This window comes from Eufriesea mexicana, unplaced genomic scaffold, assembly GCF_001483705.2.
Source record: "Eufriesea mexicana isolate 0111107269 unplaced genomic scaffold, ASM148370v2 scaffold76, whole genome shotgun sequence".
Lineage (NCBI taxonomy): Eukaryota > Metazoa > Arthropoda > Insecta > Hymenoptera > Apidae > Eufriesea > Eufriesea mexicana.
Window position 1 is genome coordinate 1,063,044 of NW_016908289.1, and position 27,037 is coordinate 1,090,080.

The 27,037-nt window shown below is 35.2% G+C and overlaps 3 protein-coding genes across 6 annotated transcripts in view; 1 reads left to right on the forward strand and 2 right to left on the reverse strand.

Moving 5' to 3' along the window:
• LOC108555095 (growth arrest-specific protein 2) overlaps positions 1–13,186 on the reverse strand; it is a 48,972-nt gene extending 35,786 nt beyond the window's left edge. For 3 of the 4 annotated variants that reach the window (XR_001890750.1, XR_001890749.1, XR_001890748.1), the window contains exon 1: positions 12,962–13,180. The gene's annotated coding sequence lies outside the window, so the exon portion shown is untranslated. Of the gene's footprint in view, positions 1–12,961 lie in introns of all 4 variants that reach the window. The other variant, XM_017910608.1, reaches the window with a different exon arrangement.
• A 3,435-nt stretch (positions 13,187–16,621) lies between these two features.
• Positions 16,622–17,686, forward strand: LOC108555078 (deoxycytidylate deaminase). Its single transcript, XM_017910590.1, has 4 exons — positions 16,622–16,680; positions 16,757–16,995; positions 17,096–17,309; positions 17,614–17,686. The coding sequence occupies exons 1-4, from the start codon at positions 16,622–16,624 to the stop codon at positions 17,684–17,686; spliced, it is 585 nt and encodes a 194-aa protein (XP_017766079.1).
• Positions 17,687–20,592: 2,906 nt separating this feature from the next.
• Positions 20,593–27,037, reverse strand: part of Naa15-16 (N-alpha-acetyltransferase 15/16) — a 60,617-nt gene continuing 54,172 nt past the window's right edge. The window contains exons 9-11 of the mRNA XM_017910666.1: positions 22,104–22,297; positions 21,927–22,035; positions 20,593–21,619 (exon numbers count right to left, since the gene is read on the reverse strand). Of these exons, the coding sequence (XP_017766155.1) occupies positions 21,102–21,619; positions 21,927–22,035; positions 22,104–22,297 (821 nt within the window). The 3' untranslated portion in view covers positions 20,593–21,101. The remainder of the gene's footprint in view (positions 21,620–21,926; positions 22,036–22,103; positions 22,298–27,037) is intronic.

Here is a 27,037-nt window from a genome sequence, read left to right on the forward strand (position 1 = left end):
CGCAACGTTAAACGGTCCAGAGGGCGCTGGGAATCGGACTTTTGTAAAAGACGTATCGAATCGACGGACACGTCTACCGCGGGCCCACTGGTTCAGTATTTACGTTCGCGTGGCCGACCGCGTAATTCCCATGGACACGTGGGCGGTGGATTACGCGGGAAGATACAGTCGTTGTAATCCCGTAAAAGGCGCCGACAAAGTCGCGTGCCCAGCCCCCGGGGCAAACGTGATGAAAGCGATACGGCCGGATCCGGCGGAAGCGCGCCACTTCGGCCTCTGTTGTTCTCCGTCCGGGAGAATCTGTGACCGCGGGGAAAAATAAGCCGAGTTGGGAGATGACTGGCGGGAATAAAGAGAAACAGAGGGCCACTGACTGTTTTGTTCGCCTCGAATCCTTTGATGGAAAACGCTTTCGGTCGAGTGTCAGTTTTGTTTCGGGCAGTGGTAAGGTGAAGAGGTTTTAGATCGTCGCTTTCGTGTTACTGGGGCGCGCCGCTAGGGGCGCTGCGGTCGCGCTGTAAAGGGTTCTCATTGGTGGATAGAAAATTAGCGAGACGTTCGATTCGTACTTGATTATTGGTTCGTAATAAATACTAGATTGGCTTCGAAATAAATATCAGATTGGATTGGCTCGCAGAATGTGGTGTATGAGATACAGTTGGTGTTGTAGAAGTTAACTTTCGTATTAAATTGGGATAATTAATTTTTTATTGTTAGATAGAAAATTCATGAAACTTGTGTTTCATTATTGGTTCGTAACAAATACTGGATTGGCTTCGAAATAAATATCAGATTGGATTGGCTCGCAGAATGTGGGGTATGAGATACAGTTGGTGTTGTAGAAGTTAACTTTCGTATTAAATTGGGATAATTAATTTTTTATTGTTAGATAGAAAATTCATGAAACTTGTGTTTCATTATTGGTTCGTAACAAATACTGGATTGGCTTCGAAATAAATATCAGATTCGATTGGCTTACAGAATGTGGCGTACGAGATACAATTGATGTCTAGAAGTGAATTTTTGTATTAAATTGAGATAATCAAACGTATTTACGTACCTGTATGTACAATGAATTTAATTGTAAATGTATTTAAATATCTCCAATTCGAGAATATTTTTTTATTACTAGAATTAAATTTCTGTACTAATTTTGGGTCTTGTGTATTGTTTTGTAAGTACGTCAAGATATTAAAATATTTTGTTTGTCACTTATATAATATTTCTGTGAATGTGTCGTAGAACGTTGGTCGCGTAACATGAACTTTCATCGTGTTTAAATTAATTGTAATATAAAATCACATATCAAATTTGATAAGAATAGAAAGATAATATTTTACAAAGTTTATTCTTTGAAATACCGAAAAGTTCTTTGTTTCAGTATCATTAAGTTTTATGTAATGGGTGTGATAGTGATCTGAAATTGTTATGACCTGAAGTGTTGCGGTTATTGGGATTGATCGGCCAGGCAATTAGAAAAGCTCGTTGAGGGTGGTCAATGGTCTGTGACGTTAACAGAGGCATCTTAAATGGATGACTATGTATATACCACAAGACTGTTAGATAAAGCTAGTTCTATTTCTGGCGACACGATGAAGTAATTTTCCAAACTTGAACATAATTTGTACGTAAATTCCGAGCAAACGTAAATAGTTATTTATGCGTTAGAAAAATTTATGGAAATGATATTCAACTTTCTATAACACTGAAAATTACATATACTTCATCTATAATTTACAAAATTTTATTTTATTTCCTTGCTGCTATATTTTATTAACGTCTAACTATACTCATCAAAAAGTTACTAAATTAAAACTCCCAGATGCAAATTGAAACTGTGATCTGTAATCGACTGTCAATGCATTAAATGTTAACGTGTATTCCATGAAAATTATATAATTTTATAAATTTTGATCGCCTTTCAAAGTTCGATTTTTAATTAATTTTAATGATACTAAATAAATATGTATTTCTTTTATTTAACGAAAAGGAGACATCTTGATGATCATGAACAATGTTATGATATGTATGTACCTTTAATATTCGTGATTCCCAAATGGGAATTGTGCCAGCTAATGGGTTATTCTTACTTTCCAATAGTTTCGAAGTACTACTTTTCAACCAGTGTAGACAGTAATTTGAAATTATCCTTCCCGTAATGGCCAAGCAATTTTGAACATTTTCACTTTAAGAGAGAATACAAACAGCTGTTATTTAACCCATTCTCAGTTCCACATTGAATATTTCGCGGCAATTTCATTTGCCTTTTGAACTTCAAAGTCGAAGCACGCTCGACACATTCTGCGTCAGTTTTCATCCCGGACGAGCTCCGGTAGATTGCATATAATAACAGCCTTTATCGCGGTAGAAACGCGAAAGAAAAGGGGAAAGAAAACAATTTTTATCGTGATACTTCTTTGTGAGAGAAATCTTGGTTCTTACTTCAAAGCATCCAGCACAATATACGAAAATATACTCTTCAAATTTTCGCACATTCGTATTTCTAAAGTCCAAATTTTCAAATTTGTTAATTGTGAATTTTCAAATTTTCATATTTGTTAATTGCAAATTTTCGATTTTTCAAATTTGTTAATTGCGGATTTTCAAATTTTCAAATTTGTTAATTCAGAATTTTCAAATTTTCAAATTTTTGAACTATCCACTTTCCAAATTTCTCAATATTCAATTTTTAAAATTATTCTATGTTTGAATTTCCAATTTCCAATTTTGCAACTCCTAGGATTTTATAATTTTCAGATTTTTAAATTACTGAAATTTTGGAATTTCCAAATTTTGTATTTAAATTCCAACACAATGCAAAACACACGTATTCTTCTATCCAAAGACCCGTCATAACAAATAACTGCATACACGCGATTTCGTCCATTCCATCGTCTGCTAAACACGATTTTTCTTGTCAGATAAAATGCCAAGCTTCTTAAAGAATTACACGGTTGCTCTAATTAAGGGTTTTCCTTCGCAAGGGTAGTGAAAAGATGCCTTTGAAATTAGCACGGTGAACGTTGAATGCAACGGGCGAACTGGACCGCGTCAACGGAGCGTTTCCTCGCTGAACTTCTCCGCTCTTTGCGGACTTTCATCCAAGAACATCCTTTTACATAGGCGGCGGACGATACAAAGTGAACTGATACGGAGAGAAATGGAAAAGTCACTTGTTTCTTCAAAACTTGCAAATATTTAATGGGACCAGAATCTTATATTTCCTAAAATTTTGCCTTCACTATGAAACAAAAGTTTCGCAAATCTTTTTAGGTTATGAACACTTCAGTCTTGTCACGGGTGGAAACAACTGGAAAATTAAATGCTATCTATCTAGTGATATATAATGATAATAATTTGTTAATATTTGAAACTATAAAAGGTAAAGGTGTTTTGGGTATTATCGAATAATCAAAATTCTAGGAACGATTTTTCCTAGAACCATCTTAAGTGCCACGATTCTTCATAAAAACTACCAAGGACTACTGGTAGAAGAGTAAAATAGGTACAAAACGGAAGAAGAAAAGTAAAATATGTCAGATAGTCTTTAATAAAAACTTATTCGGAGGCAATCTAGAGAAAGCCTCTGGATTTGAATAATAAAGGAATTATCTATGAAACATCTGACCGTAGGAGTTAATGCCTGAAGCGTGTTGAGTGGTTATAACTCGATCCTTAATATATTCACCTTCTAGATATCCAGGGAATCTCTTGTTAACACAAAAGAAGAAATCGTGGAGTATCTGAGAAATAGGAATCAAATGGAATTATAAAGCGTGACGTTGTTTCAATGTATCGTGGAAAGAGACCAAAGCAATCAATTCTTCGAGTATTTTACGAACATCAAATCTGCAAATTGTCATTCATATTTACTAAGAACCAGTACATTATTAACATAATTAAAACAAAAATTGAATACGCTATCACGTAATCTACAATTATTAATAAAACAATTACGGATTTTTAATAAAATTTCGATCGTGCTTTTATCTATAAAATAAATTGCCGAAGTTCGTACGTTTATACCGAATTTGTATTAAAAACTAAAAAGCATATAAAAGCATACGGTATAGTACTCTACTCGAGAAGCACTCCGTGAACGAAGTGCCTACACAGGCTGCGAAAGGGTTAATATACCTGAAACAACGTTGAAAGGTTTAATAATTCTCGAGGTAGCTGAATGATACGCGCATCGATCGGGCTGAAAAAACGCGTTCACCGTGTCCCGCCATCGGCTTCCGATCGAGTTCGATTTCAGGAGCATAGAAAGCAGACGTGTACGCTAGCGACGCTTCAGAACACGTATGCGCACTTTTTATTTCAATGTCAGTCGATGTGAAAAGAGATCGAAGGGATCCGTGTAGCCGCAAACGCAGCGGCTACCTAATTAAATCGCATAAACAGAGCGCGCCTGTCCAATTACCGTCTCGCGAATACGTACGCTTCTGCGTGGTTTCAGGCGCCATCTAGTCTCCTCTCCGCGACGTTTCATGCGTTCAGTTATTGGCTTCGTTAGGAGTGAACGAGTTTAGGTTAGGTCTATAACGCGTGCGAGATTACTGCGTCATTTTTGAGGTTATGATGCCCATAAGTGCCTCTAAGTTTGTTTCCTTCGGTTTCTTTCGTTGTTTATTCATTGTTAGAGAAACTGCGAAGTTATACGTGTGAATAAAGTGTTCGGAAGTTTAGTTGGAAACAAAAACCGGTCTGTTTCGAGTTCCACGTGCAAGTAACGCTGTTAACCTAAGTTTGTTCTAAACCGAGAGACGTGTGCATCGTTCCAGTATCGTGAAGATGGAATTAATTAATTAATTAATTATTCATGGGTGCTACCAATGTTTGAGGTCTTTAGTCATTTTTAACGTTGACTAGTGCTTGACTGCGTATTAACACTATACCAACCATGGTCCAAATCACCGTTTTCCAAACTTCCATTAAAAATTCCGCGTTCAACGTTATCACTTTAATTTAACGTTATCGCGATTTTTCAAAGTCTTCGCGAATTTTTTTCCAATACACGTATAGTCATTTTATCTATGTCTCCCTTTATTCCATTTTGTAAAGTTTCTACTTTTTCCCATTATTTCCTACTATTATATAGTATCTTTACTATTTCCCACTTAACCGTGCTAGGTTTGGTATTAAAATTAAGAGAATATTTCTGTATACGTTGTATACAAAGGAAAGGATGAGAATAGTAACAAAGTGAGTTCTTGAATTTAGACATTGAGTTAAAATCGATATTCAATCACTCGACACGACCTTCTGCACTCGAACTATATATATAACACAATATACGAACACGGTTTTCATATAGCTCAGACACGATCTAAAATGTTACATGAACGTTGTTACATGAACGCTGTTACACGTTATCCAACGATTTTTATCATCGCGATAAAACAATTACGCTACAATTTTTCTTTTCGTTTGTTTACTTTTAATTCCACGAATCTTTTAAATATTTAATTTTGAATATTCGTTTGATATTTCTACTACTTTTTCATCCCGATACGAAATTTGAATGATTAACGAATAATAAATAACAATAGAGTTTAAATATTCGCGTTACAAAATGGCTACGTGAAATTAAATTAACCAAGGATAATTCTGTCAGCCAGAAATAGTTACCGAACAATTTTACATCGGAAGCATTTGTGTGAAGATCGTATGTACGTATATAGCAGCGGGGGAAAAACGAGGATACCTCTTGCTCGCTGACAGGAATATAGTCTACGGTCTACGCGTAAATAAAGCGGCTGGATAGGTTAGGACGCCCTTTCAAGCCGCCTTCCAACGTGTCAGACAAAGGCGAATGAAAACAGACGGCTGAAAATTACGGTTTATAACAACATGACCGGCAGGCAGGTCGATTAAAACCTTTTAACCTGCTCGATCGTAATTACTTCTATCAATCTCTATTTAACAGGCTACCTCGCGGTATCCTGAGACGTAGCATAAATCGATCGGTTCGAGAGTAACTCGGCAGAGAGGTAAGGAAGAGATAGGGAAATCGAGAGTCAATGTTATTCGCGTGAACAGAAAATTCTATTTTGGAATTCGCTAACGCGAAATGAAAACTTCTTAACACGATTTTTAACGCAAAGATAGACCTTACATCTAGAGAAGGTTAATTTTAAATTTACTTTCCTTAGCATAATATTACTGTTATTCCAGTAAAGTTCATCCCAATATCCTTTATCATTTGCATAGAATATAGAAGGTAATCTTGAATTTATTGTGAAAAAGATGTTTTCTGGATTTAATATTTAATACCTATGTGGAAGTTTTTAATAAAGAGAAACTGCCATAGAAACAACAATAATTGAATGCTTACAAACAATTGCATTTACACGACATACCACGTAACTGAAAAATGAATGAGAAATATATTATATGTACATATGCAATATAAAGACATAGATGATAATCGACTATTTATTCACTATTAACCTAATATATAGATGTAGGTGGCTAGTGGAGGCTAGAGGACCGAGAGAAATAATTCTAAAGCACGGTAATGCTCCGTTAGCGGTAATAGGATTGAAGTAATAAGTAACAGTTTTGGAGCGTGACCATCGCGAGCGCGTGTACTGTGTGATGCGGTACAGGACGTTCTACTAATCAGTGAGCTTGCGCACTAGGAATTCTCGTGGCGCGCGAAACGAAATATTCTTGAATTTGCGATTGAACACGGCGTTACGTAAATTTATATATTCCGAAGGTCTTTTATTTTTTATTGTTACACGTTACACGAAACAGAGTAATCGACGAATAATTTTTAAGAAATCCTTAATAATTTTCAGTTAACGACTGAACGCGATAAATTTAATTTCTCGGTGATTTTAATGAATATTTTCATAAAATTTTCTATATACGTTCATACAAAATTCGAACAGTTTCATTATTTATAATTTAAAATTAAATCTACTAAATCTGTAGTATGAAAATTTTAATCAAGAAGTATATGATATATAATTTTCTAAACACAGCTTCGATACATGACTCGACTTCGTAATGCCTATACGATATCACTGAAGTGAACACGTTTGTCAGAGATAAACATGATTACAAATTGAAAGGAAAAAGGTCAATTAAATACGAGCCCACTGATTTAGAGGTTAGAAGTTAACCTATGAGACTTGTGTTACATATATCAGAGATCCCATATAACAAATATTCTACTTCCACTCCCCTCGTTTTCTATTTTTTCATTCGTATTTATTTACTTTCTGATTTGCCCAATTACAAGTATAAGGAAAGATATATATTCAAAAATTATTCACCATATTTTCATCAAGTTTTAATTGAAAAAAAAAAAAATATTGCATACCAACTACCAAACATTTTGTGAGAACATCGAGTCATTTAAATGGATCATCTTCTAATTACTCTGACCAATGAACAAAGAGGACAACTCACAGTGAGAATAATTCTGTGCAGTACCAGATTCTCTACTCTGAAAGACATAAAAAGAAATGAAGAAATTTTTTCCACCTTTCTCCTTTAACACATCGACTGCCTAATACAAGATAATTCATATACTGATCATAATAATTAATTATATATTTCAACAATTATTATAGATAAAAGGAGATAACTCCTTTTTATTTTCCTTTTTATTCTTATTTTGGATATTATTTTTATTAATTTATTTTTATTCTTATTTGGATATTGAAGATATCCAAGATTTAAGAACTAAGAATTTTCTAAATGGTTTAAATGTTTCGATTTTTTTGACGGGATCTATCGTGTCCATGGTGGCGGACAACATGCTAAACACAGACTTCATATTCCACGATCGAACGCTTTATCGATTCGCACCGTAAACGTGTCCGTTATTATTTACAGCGGTTTGTATGCAGCAGGCATTCCTACCTGGAACATGTAGACTCAAAGTCGTGACTTCGTTAACTCTCTCACTACGCAGAACAACGCGAAGAATCAATTTATGCCAAAAAAGATACCGTACTGTCCCATTTAAGAAGAACGTGCAGTTGTATTGATATAATAATGATATGCTCGATACATCTGTGACAAATGATACAAGATAATTTTACACGAGCTGACGTTTACGATTCTCTTCTTGATTGGTCGCAGACGCGAACTCGCAATTTTCTGGAAACTCGATACTTGAAAATTTTATGACATTTATCTCTGCCTTAATTATATATATCTCAGGCAATCAACCTTTGAATGTCTTTACTTACAACCGGTTTTGTCGAATTTAACACAGTCACAGAATGCAAAATTTTCTTCCGTTGTCTCTTTCTAATTTCATTTGGAATTTGTCTACAACCCACCCCTGTCTTCAAGCAAACCCCATATATGTTCTCAAATGTCTAGTACACGATTGCTTCAGAGATTCGCATAATAATTCTTGAATATTCACATTTTTGTCTTTACAAAACTTTTTCTTCTCTATCTTTCGGAATTATTTTTAATTTCGAGGATATAATTACGAAACGATTAACTGTGGATCATATTTTGCCTCTGAAACTAGAAATCATACTCATGTTTTATATCTACTATAAAAATTAAAGAAAATAAAAAAGATTTCTTTCACCAACCTGTGATCTGAAAATTGTATGCATTGGACTCACGCCTATGTAGCAAAGTCAACGATTTCAGCGAAATTATTGTGCAATTGATTAATCGAGAGCCTCTAATCGAGTAATTACATCGGTTCCAGGAACACCGTTTCAAAAGATCTTCTGTTTAGTTGAATCGACTGCGAAAATGTAACTACCATGAATCATCGAAACCGCGATTGTATGCATATGCAATGCCACTTTCGAAAGACATGGAGAAAGAGCTAATGAAATGGGTGGAAAGAAATTCAAAAAATCCCATTGCAGCGATGTCCTCGATATTCCTCTTATTAGGTACCTTATTAGGTACGATCATGATAACTTCCAGTTCCTTTCTTTTTCTTTTAAATAACAAGATTTTTTAAATCACTGTTTGATTCTGACAAATAAATTATTATATATTATTATTTATTAATAATAATAAAATTATTGCTATAATTTGTATACTATATATTTATATAATTATATATTGCAATATATAAATTATGATATTGTTATATATTAATCATATAGATATTTGAGGATATCTCAAACATTGGTTATTAAAAAAATTTGGAAAAAAGACAAATTTTGTCAAATATGCAACAATATAACAGGGTAAAACTATTATAATATAGTGTACCGCGATAGCAATAAATAATTTTCTTATATCCTCATCGACCTAGTATTTTTACTATGAAGAATGCTTTGTTCCATGATAGTCGTTAAATACGACATTGTATCATTCTTAGAACATCCCATTTGTGCATTTTTGAGAAAGAAATAATCCACTCGAAAGCCGAGCTTCAGTCACCATTTGATAAAATTTGAAGATCATTTTTTCAAATTTTTTCAAATTTGAAATTAAAGAATTCTATGTATTAATTACTATGCAATTTTTTATTGACTTTTCCAAAAGATATCGTCTGCTTTATGGCAGAAAATCTTTGTATTTCTAATCTTCTATAAAAATCGTAGAGTGAAAAGGCTTTCAAAACGGTTTCAACGATTACAGATGCAATATAGTTATTTCGAAACGCCAATTGACGCTCTTGGTAGGTAAGGTTAGTTTTAGATAAGATGGCGGTTGACGTGGTCAGTGTTTAAAGCGTTAATAATAAAAGAAACAAACGTGTGACCATTAAAGAGAGTTATGTCCATTAAACGTAATATCTGCTATCGAGTAAATACAGATGATAACATTTCCTAGTAATTTAAAATATCGGGCCAGTAATTTTCAACCGTTGCCTCAGCCTTTTGAAAACAACCTGCATCGCACCAAAACTACGACCTTCGATCATCACACACGGTAGGCCTTCTTAATTGTCCATAATGTCATGCGACTTGAAATTTCCATACCTATATATTTAAATCGTGCTCCAGGCCTTATTCTGTTCCATTATCCTGGCGCGATTATTTTGCCATCAGGCAAACTACTCGCGCCACCTATTAATCCTTGCATCCCGCGACAGAATGAGGAACTGTAATCAACCGTAATTATTTTCTCGTAAGCAAATAAAAATCCGGTTATATAGGGATCAACTGTATGGTGCCAAACTTTTCATCGCCGAGAATCATGAAAACGGAACTTAACCGAGTGTCCAAACAGGATTAACTACTCGTGGAAACGAAGCTTTAACGAACACGCTGTGGACACCATTTTCTTTTTCAAATTCACGCAAAATTTTGGTTTAGTAATACCACTGAAGATGAAACTACTTGATTAAAAGGTCATTATAATTTTTTCAATTTTAATTTCAATATTACACGATAGAAATAATAATTTCTATATTCAAAAATATATATTGTACTCCTTTCAAGCAACAGACACTACAGAGATTTTCTCTAGCTCTAATTCTAAGTGACTAATTAACCCTTTCTAACATATCTTTAAGAATTTTGTTGACACGCTCTGTTTCAACTGATTTAAAATATATCTTCTTTAATCAATTTCATTTTTCAAATCTTCCTATGTTAAATTCAATATTTCTATTTTAATCGATATAACAAACTAGTGTTACAAGCTATTTGCAATATCCAAACTAATGGCATCCTAACCTACATACCTAAATACCCTTTACAATGCGATATATTATAAAAATATATAACTACATGAGAAAAATGAAAATTAACCATATCATACTCCTACACCTATATCAAAAATTTTCCTATACCTCATCAAACACATCTCTGAAATTAATTGCTACAGTAATATTCCCAGGGTCGGATTTAAACGGGACACCCTATGTGCATACGAAGCAATCAGAAATTTAATTTCAATAGCTCCTACCGTTCGTCGAACATTTGTCCCGGTAACTTATCAGTGGCGCGAGAGATTTAAAGGAAAGTTTGATCACAGAGGGAGACAAAGTACACTACGTGTACTTGTTATACCGTTGCCTTACGCTCGCTTATGGCGCGTAATGAGGCTCGCGGAGGCAGGCCGTTGTCCGACGCCTTAGAAATTCTTTAATGACTTTATGTCGCGCGTAGCACACGAGCAAACGTTTAACGTTCGTCGCCGCGACCGTGTTCTCGCCTGGTGTCTTTTCACGATCCTGCCGCAGCAGCGCCGCCTCCACGCCACGATCACGGCCGAACGAAAGCCGATCGTCCCGCTGTGGGAACCGGCGCGGGTCTTGCCTTCGAATTGCAAACTCGATCCCGTATCTGTGTCGCGGCCAGTGCTCTTTTTCTCTCTGTAGCCCTTCACTCACGAATTTCGTATTCTATGGACAATTTTCCTTCGGAATTTTCGTTCTCGTCGGGAGCATTCGAAGCTCGAAAGAGGTTATGTTCGGGTTGGAAGATTATTCCACTATTGATTTGTATCGTAAAAAGATATTATTTAATTTGATTTCAAGTCTGAAAGATAAATCGTGCGTGTTGTAAACGAAAAGGAGTTTAATCATGATTTTTATAGTAGTTCCTTTATGGATGAACTTAACGTAAATTAAAATTTTGTAAAAATTGAAATAAAACACGTTATAGTAAGGTTATGATAAATACTAATTCAGGAATTAGTACAAATTTTAAATGGATTATGTTATAAATGATATTTTAAACTTTTGGTGGGTCATTAAGAATTATAGTGACTAAATTGAATTGTGATAAGATTATAAGAAGGAAAGTAAATTATAATAAAATGATAAGAAATTAGATTATAAGATGAGATAAAATTAGATTAGAAGATTAAATTAGAAAAAAAGGTCTCTCTGCACAAATTGAGGAACGTTATGTACTAAATAACTATACTAATGCTATAGAGATAAAAACTATAGGGAGTAATAGAACTAGAAACAGCAATACACGTATAAAACACGTGTATAAAATTTATATTTTAACGATAATTTCAAATCGTTCGAATATAACCAACGCGTTGGGATTATTCAAACAGAACAATCGCGGGTAATAAGCAAATTCCTGTAAGCTACGCACACAAACGAAAGCACGAAGGAGATACAAACGTGGAGAATTTTTATAACCTAGCTTCCATTCGTATTTCAATTTATACCCCTCCCCAACCTTCTTAACTGTAAATAGTTATCGCGCTGCTTAAAGTTGACAGATCACACAAAGGAGTATAATAAGAGACAAGCCGATGACAATTAGTACCAATCAATGCGTATTCCCCTATCAAAAGAGGTAAACACTTGCCAACAATGAGTGTTAATAAAGTGTACGCGAGACTTCAACTCCAATAATGGATAAGCACGTGGGGACGAGATTACAGCTTCTGTTCCCTTACAAATACTATCGAACAGCCCAGGGTAAATAAACTAACACATAGACAACGACGCTCGTCGTGTCAATTAAAATATACGGATAGACTGCGTGGTATACGAACACAATTTTTTCATTGATCCCGTACAGTTGGCAACTCTTCGTAATTCGCTTCAATTGCATTCAATTTGCGTCTAAACATTTTATCGCGCAAATAAAGGGGTGATCACCGACTGGATAACTCTTACTTATTGCTGCCACTTTCGCGTCGTCGAGTACCTCGTGTTGTCATACCGCTAGTCGATTAATTAGTGACGACTCAGACGCGATTATCGACCGAGTCGAAAAGAATCGAGAATCTCACGGTTCATGGACCTCCTGTTACATCTTTATACTTAACATCGGTCAAAAGGGGACTCAAACTCGCGAGATACGTTAATTCCACGTTAGTCGTGATTCTACGCAGAAAACCGAAAGTAACGTAAGAACACAGTCAATAACAGCTCGATAACATTCTTAGATTACCGGCCGGTTTTACCTCCCCGCCGGTTCTTTTCTCAGAAACAAACGTAAACTAATGCCGCATCTCAACGTGCGTCGCTCGCGTCGAACGAACCGGCGTGATCACTACGTATACGTAGAATTCGCGAAAATGTTTATTCCCTTACCTCGCGTATCTTCGTGAACATTGCTCGTTCCCGTTCTTTGATCCAAAGCTTCAGCCCCGCTGTCGCGCCGATTCACCGAGGATAGGCGACGACGAAAGTCGAGAAGACACCTGACATTCCGGGCGAACACACAACGGTGCGCACAACAGACGCGTACTCGTCGATCATCCGATCGCAACTGCAGCCCTTCGAAGCCGGTGCCGGTTCTGTTGCTGTTGGTCGAGAGAAAGAGAGGGAGGGAAGCGACGGCGAAAGACCGAGACGGACGGATGGGGAAAAAAAGGAGAGCGAGAAGGAGGTGTTATCGAGACGGACGAGCCTCCCGCTGTTTCTCCAACCAGCCGCGTTCCGAACTGACGGCCACTATTGTGTATTTCTCGTACCGGCGTATATACACTAAACGCCACGCGAGACGCGACTTTGACAGAGACCAATCTCTTTGCGGACCGTGGGTTGGAAAGAGACATACGACCCGTTCTCACGTGAGCCGATACGAAGATGTATCTTTGTCCGAAAGATTACTGCACGAAGGATCCTACCTTCTCTCCTACTGTCTTTTTTCCTTTTACTTTCGTGGTTTTTGCAGTCCGACTCCCCTTTCTTTTGTACGTCAATCACCGGGGAACGCCACGTGCAAACCGCCAATGCGTACCGGCTCGGCAACCGTGCACTGTAAATACACGCAAAAATGTGCATGCGTGCGAGAGCCGAGTCGTAGCGCGCATGCGTCGCTCACGCACCCACTGCGTGCAGTCCCCCGAGCAAGTACATCGGCCAAACACCCCCACGGCCTGTGTCGCTGCTCTTCAACCCTACGGCAAACCTCCCACCACCACGGCCCACGCGCATTCACGGAGTAAATCCCCTCGACTACGAGGATACCTCCCGGTGAACCCCTTAATCAATACTCGCCGTTCTCTGCCGACCAGGGGTACTATCCTTCGTGTCCTCCTCCCTGGACCAACTTTTGGCATCGTCCACAGCTTTTATCACCCCTGCTTCGCGCTCACGACAAATTCGATTCTTCGTGTTTCCCTTCTTCACGCTCCATGCTTCGGGAAATTTACTCCCCTCCTTTGGATAAATAAAAAATCGACGGCGGGTAAATGTTATAAAATTGATAAATCATTTTCTATCGGTAATTTCATTCTTTATTATTTATAGCATTTTGCAGAAATATATGATGCATCGATTCCTTTTCTTTTTGTGCGTAATTGATTTTTGTAATGGCTTTGTGGTTGGTAATTTCGTGAAAGAATAGAGGGGTAAAAAGTAATGCGAAAGTGGTAGGGGTTAGGGTGGTTACAATTAAACGGTAATGTATTGTGCGTGAAGAAAGCTCCGAGGGTGCGATGGTTCCCCGAGGAATAGCCTCGCGATCCTGCGAATTATTTTATTAGCCACGTTGCATGGCGGAAGAAACCTCTTTTCATTCAGCAGCTGCACTCTTACTCGCACAGATGTATCGTAAAATATTATGGCGTGTTCGAGACTAGAATAGGCGTGCATTGAAAACAGTACTTTCATTACACGATGCAGGATACAGTTAGAATATTTTAACACACGATGTGCATGTTCTCGTTGAGATTTAAACTTACATACCAATATCATCGGTAAGATGATTTATTATTAGAAAAAAATTATTCGAAACAGCGACAAAATAGGTACACACTGGATAAACACCAGATTCTATTTTTTATAATTAGTTGTCAGTTGAAATTTGTATGATTTTGAAAAAAAAAAGGAGCTAATTATAATTTCCTGATTATACAAAGGGCGTCGTAGTCCACGAATTATTAGCCCTTTCTACAGTGAGCGTTAAGTATACTTGGGGGTGAAAAACGTGTCTACAGTGCCGCACCCAAGTATACTCATTTGTGTAGCAGGCGTTTAAAAAAGCCTTCAGCAGCTTGGGGTTCCGCGCGGTTTAGCTCGTTTGTCATTTAGATAATCGATGATAAATCATCGTTTATAGAAAAAAGGCTTTAAAGTGTGGTAATTAAAATGTCGCTTAATTACATAAAAGAAATATAAAAATACTGAAAGCAGACTCTCTCCTTTCACGGTAGAATTATATTTAAGTACAAACAGCGGTTAATATTGAATGGATAAATTATTAATGTTAAATTAAAAGGTTAGAAAATTTTAAGGTTAAATTTAGCCAAGTAATTTCATTGATGAATTTATCAATATGTCTCTGCAGACTTGTGTCACATTTGACGACGACACGAAATTTCATGGTAAGTAATATCATTGTTATCTCATAAGCACCGTTCAACCACTGAAAGAATTACGAAACATGTCACGGTATATTGACATCTTTACCGATTTCGCGTGCAAGTTGTCTGTTTGTTATCTATGTTCCACTTGTCTAGCTCGTTCGTACAACGTTATTTCCAAAGAAATGTTTACTACCTACGAACATTTGAAATGAGTTTTCATATAAAATAATACAGAAGCATGACAGCGGAAAATTAAAGTATCATGGTACATGTATCGTTTTCTAATGAACTACGAATGATAATAAAAGATACTAAAAGATAGATTCGTTTAAAATTGAAACCATGATTTATCGGTACCAGGAACCACCATTGCCGTGTCTAAGACGTCTGTCCTAAGCTCTACCATGCACCGATTATTACAGAGCTTATTGATCATACTTCAAAACAAAGTTATTTTTGACATTCTAACTTCAAGAACCATTTTCACTGTATTCTTGATAAGACAGTTTTACTTGCTCCTTCCTAAATTTAAAATAACGCTTGTTACAAACGTGTGCTACGAATGTAACAACTTTAATAAATTTCTATATAACAAGATTGTACTACATAATACTATTTAACTATATTTTGATATCTGTCAATTTCTCTTTGATTCTACGCAGCACGCCTAAAAATCATGTAACATAGTTATGTGTTAATTTTGTAATGTACAATTTGTTTGAAGCTTTATTTACTACTCTGTAGAGTGCGCACCTAAAAATATAAGGTTATAGTTTCAAAATATTTCAAAGTTTTTAAACATTTGTGTAGAAAATATTATTAGTGTTACTTCGCCCTATTGTTTTTACTTCCTATAAGTCTCTATTTTTATCGCAATATACGACCAATTTATATATCTTAAGGAGGTTAGCCAAGCTCAAATACAGTTAACACGTTAAGTGCCACGCCAGTCCCTAAGGACCGACGTTAGACTTTTCGTTCAGTCTCGGCCAGTCCTCAAGAATCGGCCGCAGACTTTAGGTTCCTATTACATGACCACGTGTATCTGTCCTTGCGCACTGATTGTGAGACTAAATATTTTGCTTAAACGACATCGGTTTTTGTTCAGTCAAGGTTTAAGAAAAAGAATACAATATTTTAAAAAAATTTAATGTAATATATTAAAACAGGATAAACAAAGGTGTGGTTTAGATTTACATTTGTTACAAAAGGTGGTAACTTTTTGTGTTAAATTCTTTGCCATCTTTGGACATAATGTTTGGGAATTCCTGTTATAACAATTGGAACAGTATCTCCGAGTTTTATCAACTTTTCGCTTGCCGCTGGTGGCCCACTTAACGGCCGAGTCTGGGCCTGAACGGAACGGCAAGCAAGACGGGTGGGGCACTCAACGTGTTAATTCATCAGTTTAGGTTATGTTTTAAATAATGATATAAAAATGGCATCAGATATTATTAATAAGATGAATAATATTACCTTGAAAGATAAAGCCGAACGGTATATCACGTGTAGTAAATTTAATAAAATAAATAATTGTATACTCGATATAACTTTATATTTTATATATTTATAGTACATGTGATAATGAAAAAAGAAAAAATTATTTAAATTGGGATGACTATTTTATGGCTGTTGCTTTCTTAAGTGCGAAACGTAGCAAAGATCCTATTACTCAAGTTGGTGCATGTTTAGTGAATGAAGAACAGCAAATTGTAGGTATTGGATATAATGGAATGCCTAAAGGTTGCAATGACAATGAATTTCCTTGGGGCAAGTGTTCTGATGATCCATTAAACACAAAGACTTTTTATGGTAAGTTCATAACAATTCATTCATTTTCAAAATAGTCATATTTAAATTATACAATATAATTTAACATTGTATTGTGACAATGATAGCATCAAATTTGCAGTATGCCATGCAGAAATTAATGCTATTTTAAACAAAAACAGTAGCAGTGTTAAGAATTGTACCCTTTATGTTGTGCTTTTTCCATGTAATGAATGTGCTAAAGTAATAATACAGTCTGGAATAAAGTTAATCAAATACATGTCAGATAAACATGCTATGAAAAAGAAAACTATAGCTGCGAAAAGAATGTTTGATGCAGCAGGTGTAACATACAGGTATTTTAGTTACTTGGATAATATATATTTATTTTTATTAAACTTGTATAAATGTCAGAATGTATGATAAGAGACCATAAGAATTTACTTATATCATTTAACATAATTTGTTTCCTTAATTCTATGTATTGGTTAAAATAAAAATTTCTAGACTTTTGATAATATTTAGTACATATTTTCTAATATGTGCAAAATATATCTCTAAATTATTTTGGCATTAAATCTGTTTATAGTATTGCACTTGTATTATTATCTTTTAAATTTAATAATAATATAAACTTCATATATTAATTATTTTTTTCAGCCAATACATATCAAAAACTAAAAAAATAACAATTGATTTCAATGAAGTAGATGATGACAGTAAAAATAAATGATAAATGTATTTGTAAAAATAATAATAAAAAATAAAAGTAATAATAATGATAATGTCTATAATGAAAAGTTTTGTGGTACTATGTATTCATGATTTATTTTTTTTTTATGACAAGTTCTAGGTTTAAATTTATAACTAATAGTAATTGCTCGGTAACATAAACATGGCTTATGGTTTTACTGGATATTCATTTACTCAAATATCTGGTACCATTATTTACATGTAAAATTGTATTAGGTACAGATGGAAAATAAGGAAACTTCTTATTTGAAATTTTTACAAGTCTAATTATTTTTGGATATAACATTAACCATATAATGTTATGGAAAATAAATAAAACAATGTACAGAAAGTAAAAGAATTTAGCAATAATACAAAGATAATATGCAGTGTCATCAAGGTAATATTGCCTGCAACTGTATTGCAAACTATATACTGTACAAGGGTAAACAGTGATACAATAAAGTATGGCATGGTAAAAATATGTAACAAGTGTCTATCATTTCCTCAAAATGACATCTTAGTATTCTTTACAAAACAATTGAAAGAAGGGCGATTATTGATGCGTGATATAATATTTTCGTGTTGATTCATTATTAATGTAACAACAAACAGAATTTGAACATAGAGTTTGGACATATATGATAATGATAATACGTTTATGTACATACTATACATATCCAAGTTTTTGTCTTTAAAATATTATTTCACTTACGTTTGTAGTCACAACTATAATATAAAAAAAAGTTACATAAAGAAAGTAATTACACGTGGTGATTGAATTCATCATATAGGAAAATATTTAATGTCGCGAAAGTGTGCTGATATTTTCTATATAACTACAGGTATTAATAGTTGTTGAAAAGTATATTTTATAGTCTTGCAATCTTTTGATTGTGCAAATTTAGGCTGTTCCTGCACAAATGTTAAACTTTAAATAGTATTTTAAAGTGTCTGCATAATAATAGTTTATAGCAAATGGCAGTATATTATTGATAGAATAATTAAAGTAATAAATAATTGCAACTTATTTGTGATTAGTATTAATTTGTTCATTTTTTAAATCACTTTAATCATAACAAATTATCTTAAAAATTAATCATACACGTTATAGAATTCTGTTTGAAACCTACATGATGAATTCATTTACATGAGGAGGTGGAAGAGGATGTGGGTTGAGGTACCCATGTTTATCATTTGTCCATATGATTAAATTAAGGATTTAAAGGCAGATCTGAGCTGAACCTTCTAAAAATTGATATACCATCCTTAATCAACATTGTTTATTTCTTAAAGGTTTGATAATTAGTTATGAGCGAAATAGAAATTTTTATATTGAGGTAACAACCTCCGGTAAAGATTGGAGCAACTAATATATATATATACATATATATATGTATATATTATATGTATATATATATATACATATATCTTTCCAAAATGTAATAATTATGCAAAAGTTTAAGCGTAATGTAAATAATGTATTTAAAAAAAAAAACTATTAAAAGATAGCAACGCTTCGGTAGATGCATGGTCGAAAAGTTGATTGTAACGTGAGTGATGTACGAGAATGTGCATTCTTTGTTCTAATACAAATCAGGAAAAATCGTTTATAAGAAAAACCACTTCGTATATCAATAGACTAGTATGGTAATCATGTCATACTTCTTTTCAATTATACAATAATTAAATGACTAATAATAAAATGAACGAGTAAAACATCTACATTATCGCTTATGTTACGATATTATTTATGTAGCCCTGAGAAACATTCCATGCATTTACAGAAGGTGTTAGTTTAAACAATATAATCGTGTTTATCATATTCTGATAGAAGATTATTCCATCGATTAATTTTGCACGTACATAGTGAATTTTTATCCGGCATATGTTACGAGCGAATTGAAATATTAAATATACATTACTATGAATACCACTTGATGCAAATACCTTATTTTTATGATTACCATTAAGTTAACTTTGAGTGAGCTTTCAACATTGGCATAATATTAACTAATCACAAAATTATATTCTATGTCTTAAATAAGATAGGAAATGTGTGTATATATATTTATATATATTGTTAAAGTAATAGCTGAATATGTACAAACATTATCACTAGTTTGTAGTATCTGCATCTTGTTGAATTCTTTTTTCATTTAAAGAAACTCACAACTTATAAGTATGTATTGGTATTTTAAAAAATAAACGAGATAATTATAACATCGTTCGATTTATACCGGTAAATTTGAACATTACCTTTTATTAAAATTTCTGTAAATCGTTGACATACAGATGCATGATATTTTCTTCATTTGTTTGTTTTGCTATTGACACTTATTGTTTTCGATTTATCATATACTTTGGTAATTTGCGTACACAATACGCACTTTTATTGTTCTTATAATAACTTTCACAGAGACTTTCGCAAATGGATACTACTTCCATATTGACTGCTCTCTCGATGGAATATCAGGACTCCAATCCAAACGTAGATTATTACCCTGGCTTTGAATGCAGGAATAAAATCGTGTTTCTAGAAGGAAAACGTTAGATCGTATTCGTTCACTTGACAAGTTTAAACGGTTTTTGCGAATGAAGTGAACTAGAGAAGTTAGTATATGACTTGGAACAAAGTCTATTCTCAAAAAGTAGCGACGAACATGCGTGGTACAATTATCGGTGCTCGATGATCGTCTAAGTTTTTAAACTCTACACAGTAGAGTATTTATATGTAGACATCGCTGAAAATAGTACACCTTAACATCAAGTAGAAATATTCATAGAGCGCACATATGAATGTATACAAGTCTTGTGTTTTGTACCAATATGTTAGTTTACGCACGTCATATATTTTACACACTATACTCCACCCCATCCCTCCCCGTATCCCCAGCCCACCCCAATCTCATCTGTGCACTAAACATTTTCACACTTTATCAATCCTTCCTTTTAACGTGGTCGTTCTATCGATAGAGCGCTCGTTTAATTCATTCTGTTCCAATTGTTAATTAATATTTAGCTAAAGCCATCCTCTTTCGTTCACCTAAAATTCGGGACCGCGTCGGAAGCGCCAGTCTCACGCCCCATCGTGTTATAATTTATTATTAAAGATTGTTTATCCAGCACTGCCCCAGCACTGTTCACACTACATGAAACCTTCCAGGAACAGTTCGTGTATAATACATGTTTAATAATTATCAATATTAAATCCGCCAATTTCGCTTCTTCTTTCACTATGTATGTCCATCATTATCGTTCATATTTGCTTTACATTCAACGTTAGTTTCTTTGCTTTTTTTTTCTTTTTCTTTTTCCTCAACGTAGATCAGAACGTATCTCAGCACATTCCTCCTTCATTGCCTCGTCGTCTAACTACGTAGTGATTTAGTTACGCTGGACAGCGCGTGCCTGGATCAATTTTTGATGGAATTTTCTTTCTCTTGATGTTTGATCGTCACTGTCACCTTCGTTTCCGGGGGTCGAAAAGCGGTCGCGTACGGGAAGTACTTGTGACATTTCGTCATGTAGTCAGCGATTGTCGAGTCACAGTGGCCAAAATCACCATTACGCAACGACTCCAACACCTTTGTACAATTCTGCAGTGTTACACCTTCAAGACCTTCGATATTTGTTACAAGGGAGAGAGCTTTTGTTTGAGCGGATGGGTCCAGGACATATAACATCCTTGCACCTTGGAGCAGATGCGGCAGTGAGTTTAGATTTTGCTTTAGGAATTCAGCGTTCAATTGAATGGCCGTTGAAGTCGAGTAGATTCCTGAAGTTTGCCGTTTCACGACCTCGCTTACTGGTCCGTCCAATGGAGAGCGGTTAATGTGCAACATGAAACGTACTAGACACGTGTGGAGATCTGGATTGTTCGGATCTAGAGAGTGTGCACGTTTTACCGACCTCAACATTAACAACGTACGACCTGCGAAAATTGTTTGATTTTTCAAAAACTACAAAATTATTTCAATTGAATTTTCGAGTGCTATATTTATTAAGGTAGCTGTTAACGTGTTACTGTGCATTAAAATACTCTTATTTGCTATATTACTGCGGGACAGATCAATTTTAATTCCTTGTTAGTTTCTTTATTCATCCTTATAATAAAAATTTAAAGAAGCTTTTTCATCGGACAATTTTATTTTCTTTGAACTATACGTATAACTTTTATCACTGATGTTGCATCAATAATTATATATTACGAATAAAGAATATGTTTTATTTTTACGTACCTTTACGAATGTATATTTCAAATGCCATAAGATGCGTTTCTATTCTGTTCGATGCCAAGTCTTGCAGTGGTTGTAAAAATTTGATTGCCTGCTCTAAAGGATCCTCGACCTGGAAATAATCACTTTGCTTAAGTTACACATTATGTCGAAAATAATTAACTGAACAAATCTACTAACCTTCTCCAGTTTCTCTGGTATAAGTTCATCTAGCATAGGCTGTTCTAAATCAGGATCGGTTTGTTGCCGCGATTTATTATGCTGTTCCCTCTTTTCTTGAGCCTGGGCAGCCTGTTGTCTCTCCAATTCAGCCTTTCTACGTTGTTTCCTTTGCTTGTTCCTCAACTTCTTCAGTTCAGATGGCGCTAGGTTTTCTGTAACAGAAAATAAAAACAGTCAATAACAATAAGTACGATAAAACAAAAAATTTACATATATATCGTCATTGAACCTAAAGAAGTCTTCTTTAACGACTTTTTAATTCAAAAAAGAAAAAAGAAAATGCAATTGCATTGACTGTATCAGATATAAGTTTGCTAACTCGAGCATCTTAAAATTGCTTATAGTTACAGAACAAAAATTCCCTAGACGAAAAATTGCGTCGCACTTCGACGACTAACCTCTTATTTAAGAAATAAGTTTGCTGTATGCCGTTAAACACGAGATGTCTGCAAATTCCATTGTGATAAGTCGACAATTCAGAACGTGCGATTATTCGACTCCTATTACGAATTTACGAGTCACCTTGTACCTTTATTCAGCAAGTGTAAGTAAATTGTCTCTAACAGTAGAAATTCTCCTTTATCCTGAATTTCCAAACACCGTAATACCATCGTAATTACGGCAATGGTAAATACGGGAACAGTGGAGCTGTCGTCGACGCAGTTTCGACACGCACACACCGCTTTTACCGGCGCGCGTTCGCGCGAGCTGTGTCGACCAAGGTCAAACGTTTGAGCCGCGACCGGTGGTAAAAGCGATTCCGTCCGGTTTCGCAAAGCCTTTTCTAACTTTTCCTCGCCTCTGGTCGTGGCCAGACCTACTGACAGCCGTTTGTAGGTCTGGCATGCGTGCACGTGTCGCGCGTGCAACGTGGTCACGTGCAGCTGTGCTGCCTTTACCCGTGAGAGACGGCGACCGACCGGAGGAAAAGGTGGAACCTGTTCGTATCGCGATCGCGATCAATCCTAATCGGACGTATTTGCGATTCTGGTTTTCAGTTCGTAGAGAGAAAGAGAGAGAGAGAAAGAAAAAGAGATAAGACTATAGACGGTTTCCTTTGTTTCTGAGAATAATTGTACATAGCAAAGAAGTATATAATAAATTATTATTTTTGGAAATTATAATTATATAAATTGCAAACTAAATGAACAAATCATAAAATTATAAATATAATTACAATTACAAAAAAAAAAATTATTGTATCGGTAGTAATAGGTAATACCTTTCATCTTTAGGAAATTATGGCAGTTTATAATCTTCGTTCTAAAATTACTGAAACTGGGGATTTTTAAATATAAATGCTATACAATTTGTTTGCGCTGTGTAACATTTTCTAAAAGACATTCGACTGGATCTTTTTTTTATCGTAATTGAAGCAAAGAATTACTCGAGCAACTTCGGTAGAAATATTTAAACGAGGATGTTAGACGAACCCGTTGTAATATCGCCGTTATCGACGAGATCAATAATTTCGTAACATCGAGGCTTCTGACGAAAACTTTTTTTTTCTAATTAGATGAAAATTTGCAACGAGTCCAGACGTCGATCACTCTGATTTATAATTAATCGTGGAAAGTGGTGTACGAGACGGCCGAAGAAGTTCGAGCTTATTGCGCTAATTCCCCTACACTTAACTTGCTCAGTGGGCATTAACGTTTTAATTACCCTCCTATTAATGCAGTTTTATAACACGAAAATCACGCGCGCGCTTTCCAATTATGTAAGGAACAGTCGATGCGTTATTAGAACGCGGTAGAGAGAGAGACTGGCTCTCCTCCATGCTTCGTAAATTCGTGAACACTTCCCCGAACGATCTTTTTTTCTTTTTCCTTTCATCACGAATCGTTCTTCGTTGCGATTAATTAGAGATCTCGCCTGCAATTTTATTTCACTATTTATTTCTCCAAATACTAAAAAGAAAAATGAAAATTTTTGAAGCATTTGTAAAAACGTAAAATATTCGACTAATTACATACACTAAAATGGTGTTAATCATATGTTAATAACTTTTGTACAATTTTTTCCTTCATTTATTCCTGAAATTATAATTTTTTCCTCCCGCATTCAATTTATTGAATCATAAATTTTCTTGTTTAAGTAATTAATTCTTAATTAATTAATTGTCTCTGCAATATTGTTCAAGCATCGTGCATCTGTGTCCAAATTAATACTGAAAGAAATTTTGAAAGCATCTATAGAAATATATATATGTATAGCAGTGAATGATAGATTTTTATTCACCTTCGTTCGATGTCTTCCATTTTGTTTAGTTTGGTTTGGTTCGACCTTGAGGATGTAATTTGATCTCCTTCCTTCTACTCGTTAAGCGAGCAAAAATGGAGGTTATGATTGACCGCGTATTTAAACACATCGCGCCACCGTCGGAATTGTATAATCATTCGCGATGACAAAGTATTACACGAAAACAATGGCAAGAATGGAGATACAGAAAATAAACAGAGACTTCGACGTAACCGATGGTTATCTCTCATAGTGTCGAAATAATTAGCGAATAAAATCTACCATATTCATAGTACTCGTATGAAAAATTAAGCCCGAAGGTTATAGATAAATCTAACTAGCACACCTTTCTTAAATTAATATTTATAATCCGCCTTTATCTTATCGTGAAAAATTATGCTTTTTAATAATAGCGACGAAACTAGTTCTAAGAATATATTTTCTAACGCTCGAATTCAAACTAACTTAATCTCCAAACCTCGCCATTTATATTAATATATATATCTGAATCAAATCATATATAATAAATCTGAATCAGAAATATAAATGGCGAGATATATATATCAGATCAGATATAATAAATCTGAATCAGAAATATAAATGGTGAGGTTTAGAGGTTAAGTTAGTTTGAATTCGAGCGTTATATATATGTATATATATATACTAAATTCCCTATTACTTTTATTATTACGTTAAAAGGAGTGTTAAATAAATCCTAAACACTTTTTTCCCAATTTCTTCACTTTTACCTTAATTCTTTTGCTTGGGACTCCTATTAACTGATTCTGAAAATACCCACATCTCACAGATATATCACAATGGCTGGTGCCTCCGGGACATCTATTCCAAAGAATTAGCGACCGTGTAAATCCAACTTGTTACAGAAGTCCCGTATCCAGCGGTCGGCAATTTTAATTGGTTAGAGTGGCGCGGGAAAAATATCGGCGGCAATTAGGGGTCGGTATGCGGCTGACAGTCGAGGAATTTTTCATCCTTGACAAAGGGGAACCTTGCCGACGTGTATTACGACCACGCTACGGAATGTGGAGCAACAGGCGGTACCGGCACGTAACGACGTTTATGCAAATCCCATCTCCCATCGATTACCATGGCGCGATTATTATACGCGTTGACCCGCGTTAATTCGCCGCGAGGCAAGCGATTCTACTTGCGATTTCCCGCCACGGGTAACGCCTCGAACGCTCGATAATATCGACGGAGCACTCTTCCCGTTGCGAAAGTGGCGACGCCACGAAGGAACCACGCCGCGCCACCGTCGGTTTCGCATCGAATTCCAATGCAAATGGCGTATCACTACTCGCGGCCCGACGACCGATGATTTCTATTTAGATCGCGTCCAACGAATTTCACACGATTCTGGTAGAAAGTGACGCGGCAATCGCGATTGCCGATTTACTGTTCGCGGTCCCGTGTTCGTTTGTGTAGCTTCGTCACGCCCTTCGGTTCGCAATGTACATTGTTGGCCACGATGTATGTATCTTGAACGCGAAGTTGCTTCGTTGGAATGTCGGTAGGCGATCGTGTGCGGTACGTGATCGTGTTTTCGTATTTTTTGGATATATGCTGGGTATTTTTATTGTGCTCTTAAAAGTCGGTTTTTTAGGTAAACCATCGGTTGAAAGTTACGCGATGTTTCGAAGCGACTGAAAGTTACGACGAAGTTTGGAATTAATTTCGCATGCTTTGGTCAAATTCGATACGATCGGTATCGTAGAAACTTTTGAAACTTGAGTAGGAGCAAAATTCTTGGTGGTATAGGTCGTGGTGTCTTTGGATTCGAATTGGAAAATACAGTGTTGCTAAAAATACTGATTTGATATAAAATAATACGTACATGTTAATGTTGATATGTTAACTCGTTATTATATATTAGTATGTAAAATGTACAAACTATGTATATTTAATTATAAAAGAGAAATTTTGTCAATTATACAGATACCATTTTGCTGTTGCCTTAGATTCAAGTAATTTTCTACAAAGGAGAAATATATGTATAGTCATTACATATAACTCTATTACATAGTAATTATAAAATTAGAAATATTTATTATTGCTAAGTTGAAGCCTATTTATAGAAATATAACGTATCAATGATTCAACTTAACCTAACATCTAAATACAGTTAAAACTTTCTTTAAAATCAAATTAACCTGTACGTTCGTTTATCTCCGGTTACAAATAGAAATTTTGAATGTTTTTTCTCTTCTTCGCTCTGAGAGTTCTGTTTCTAAGAATCTGGCATATTTCTAAATCAGGTCACTTCGATAAAACGGTATACCTCGATCACAGAAATAGGCCGATGATCAATCTGAACGCCACGTTATTCAACATTTAACGTGCCCCTTTTGTCTTCCTCGCCAAACATCATCGTCAGCGTTTTAAAAATACGACATCGAGAGGTTTCGTTTTATATGAAACGCACCTGACGCGTACGACGGATCCAGATTACCCGCGTGAAATAATTGAGGTTAGGTAAGATGCCGAGAAGTGTAAATTACGGGGGCGACAAGGTCGATGGATGCAAAAAGGTGTCTCGAGTTAAATCGCAGTCATTAGATGACCACAGAAAAAACAGCGAGTGGAAGGCTAATAAAAATTTACAAACGATCCTTTTATCTTTGCAATCGAGC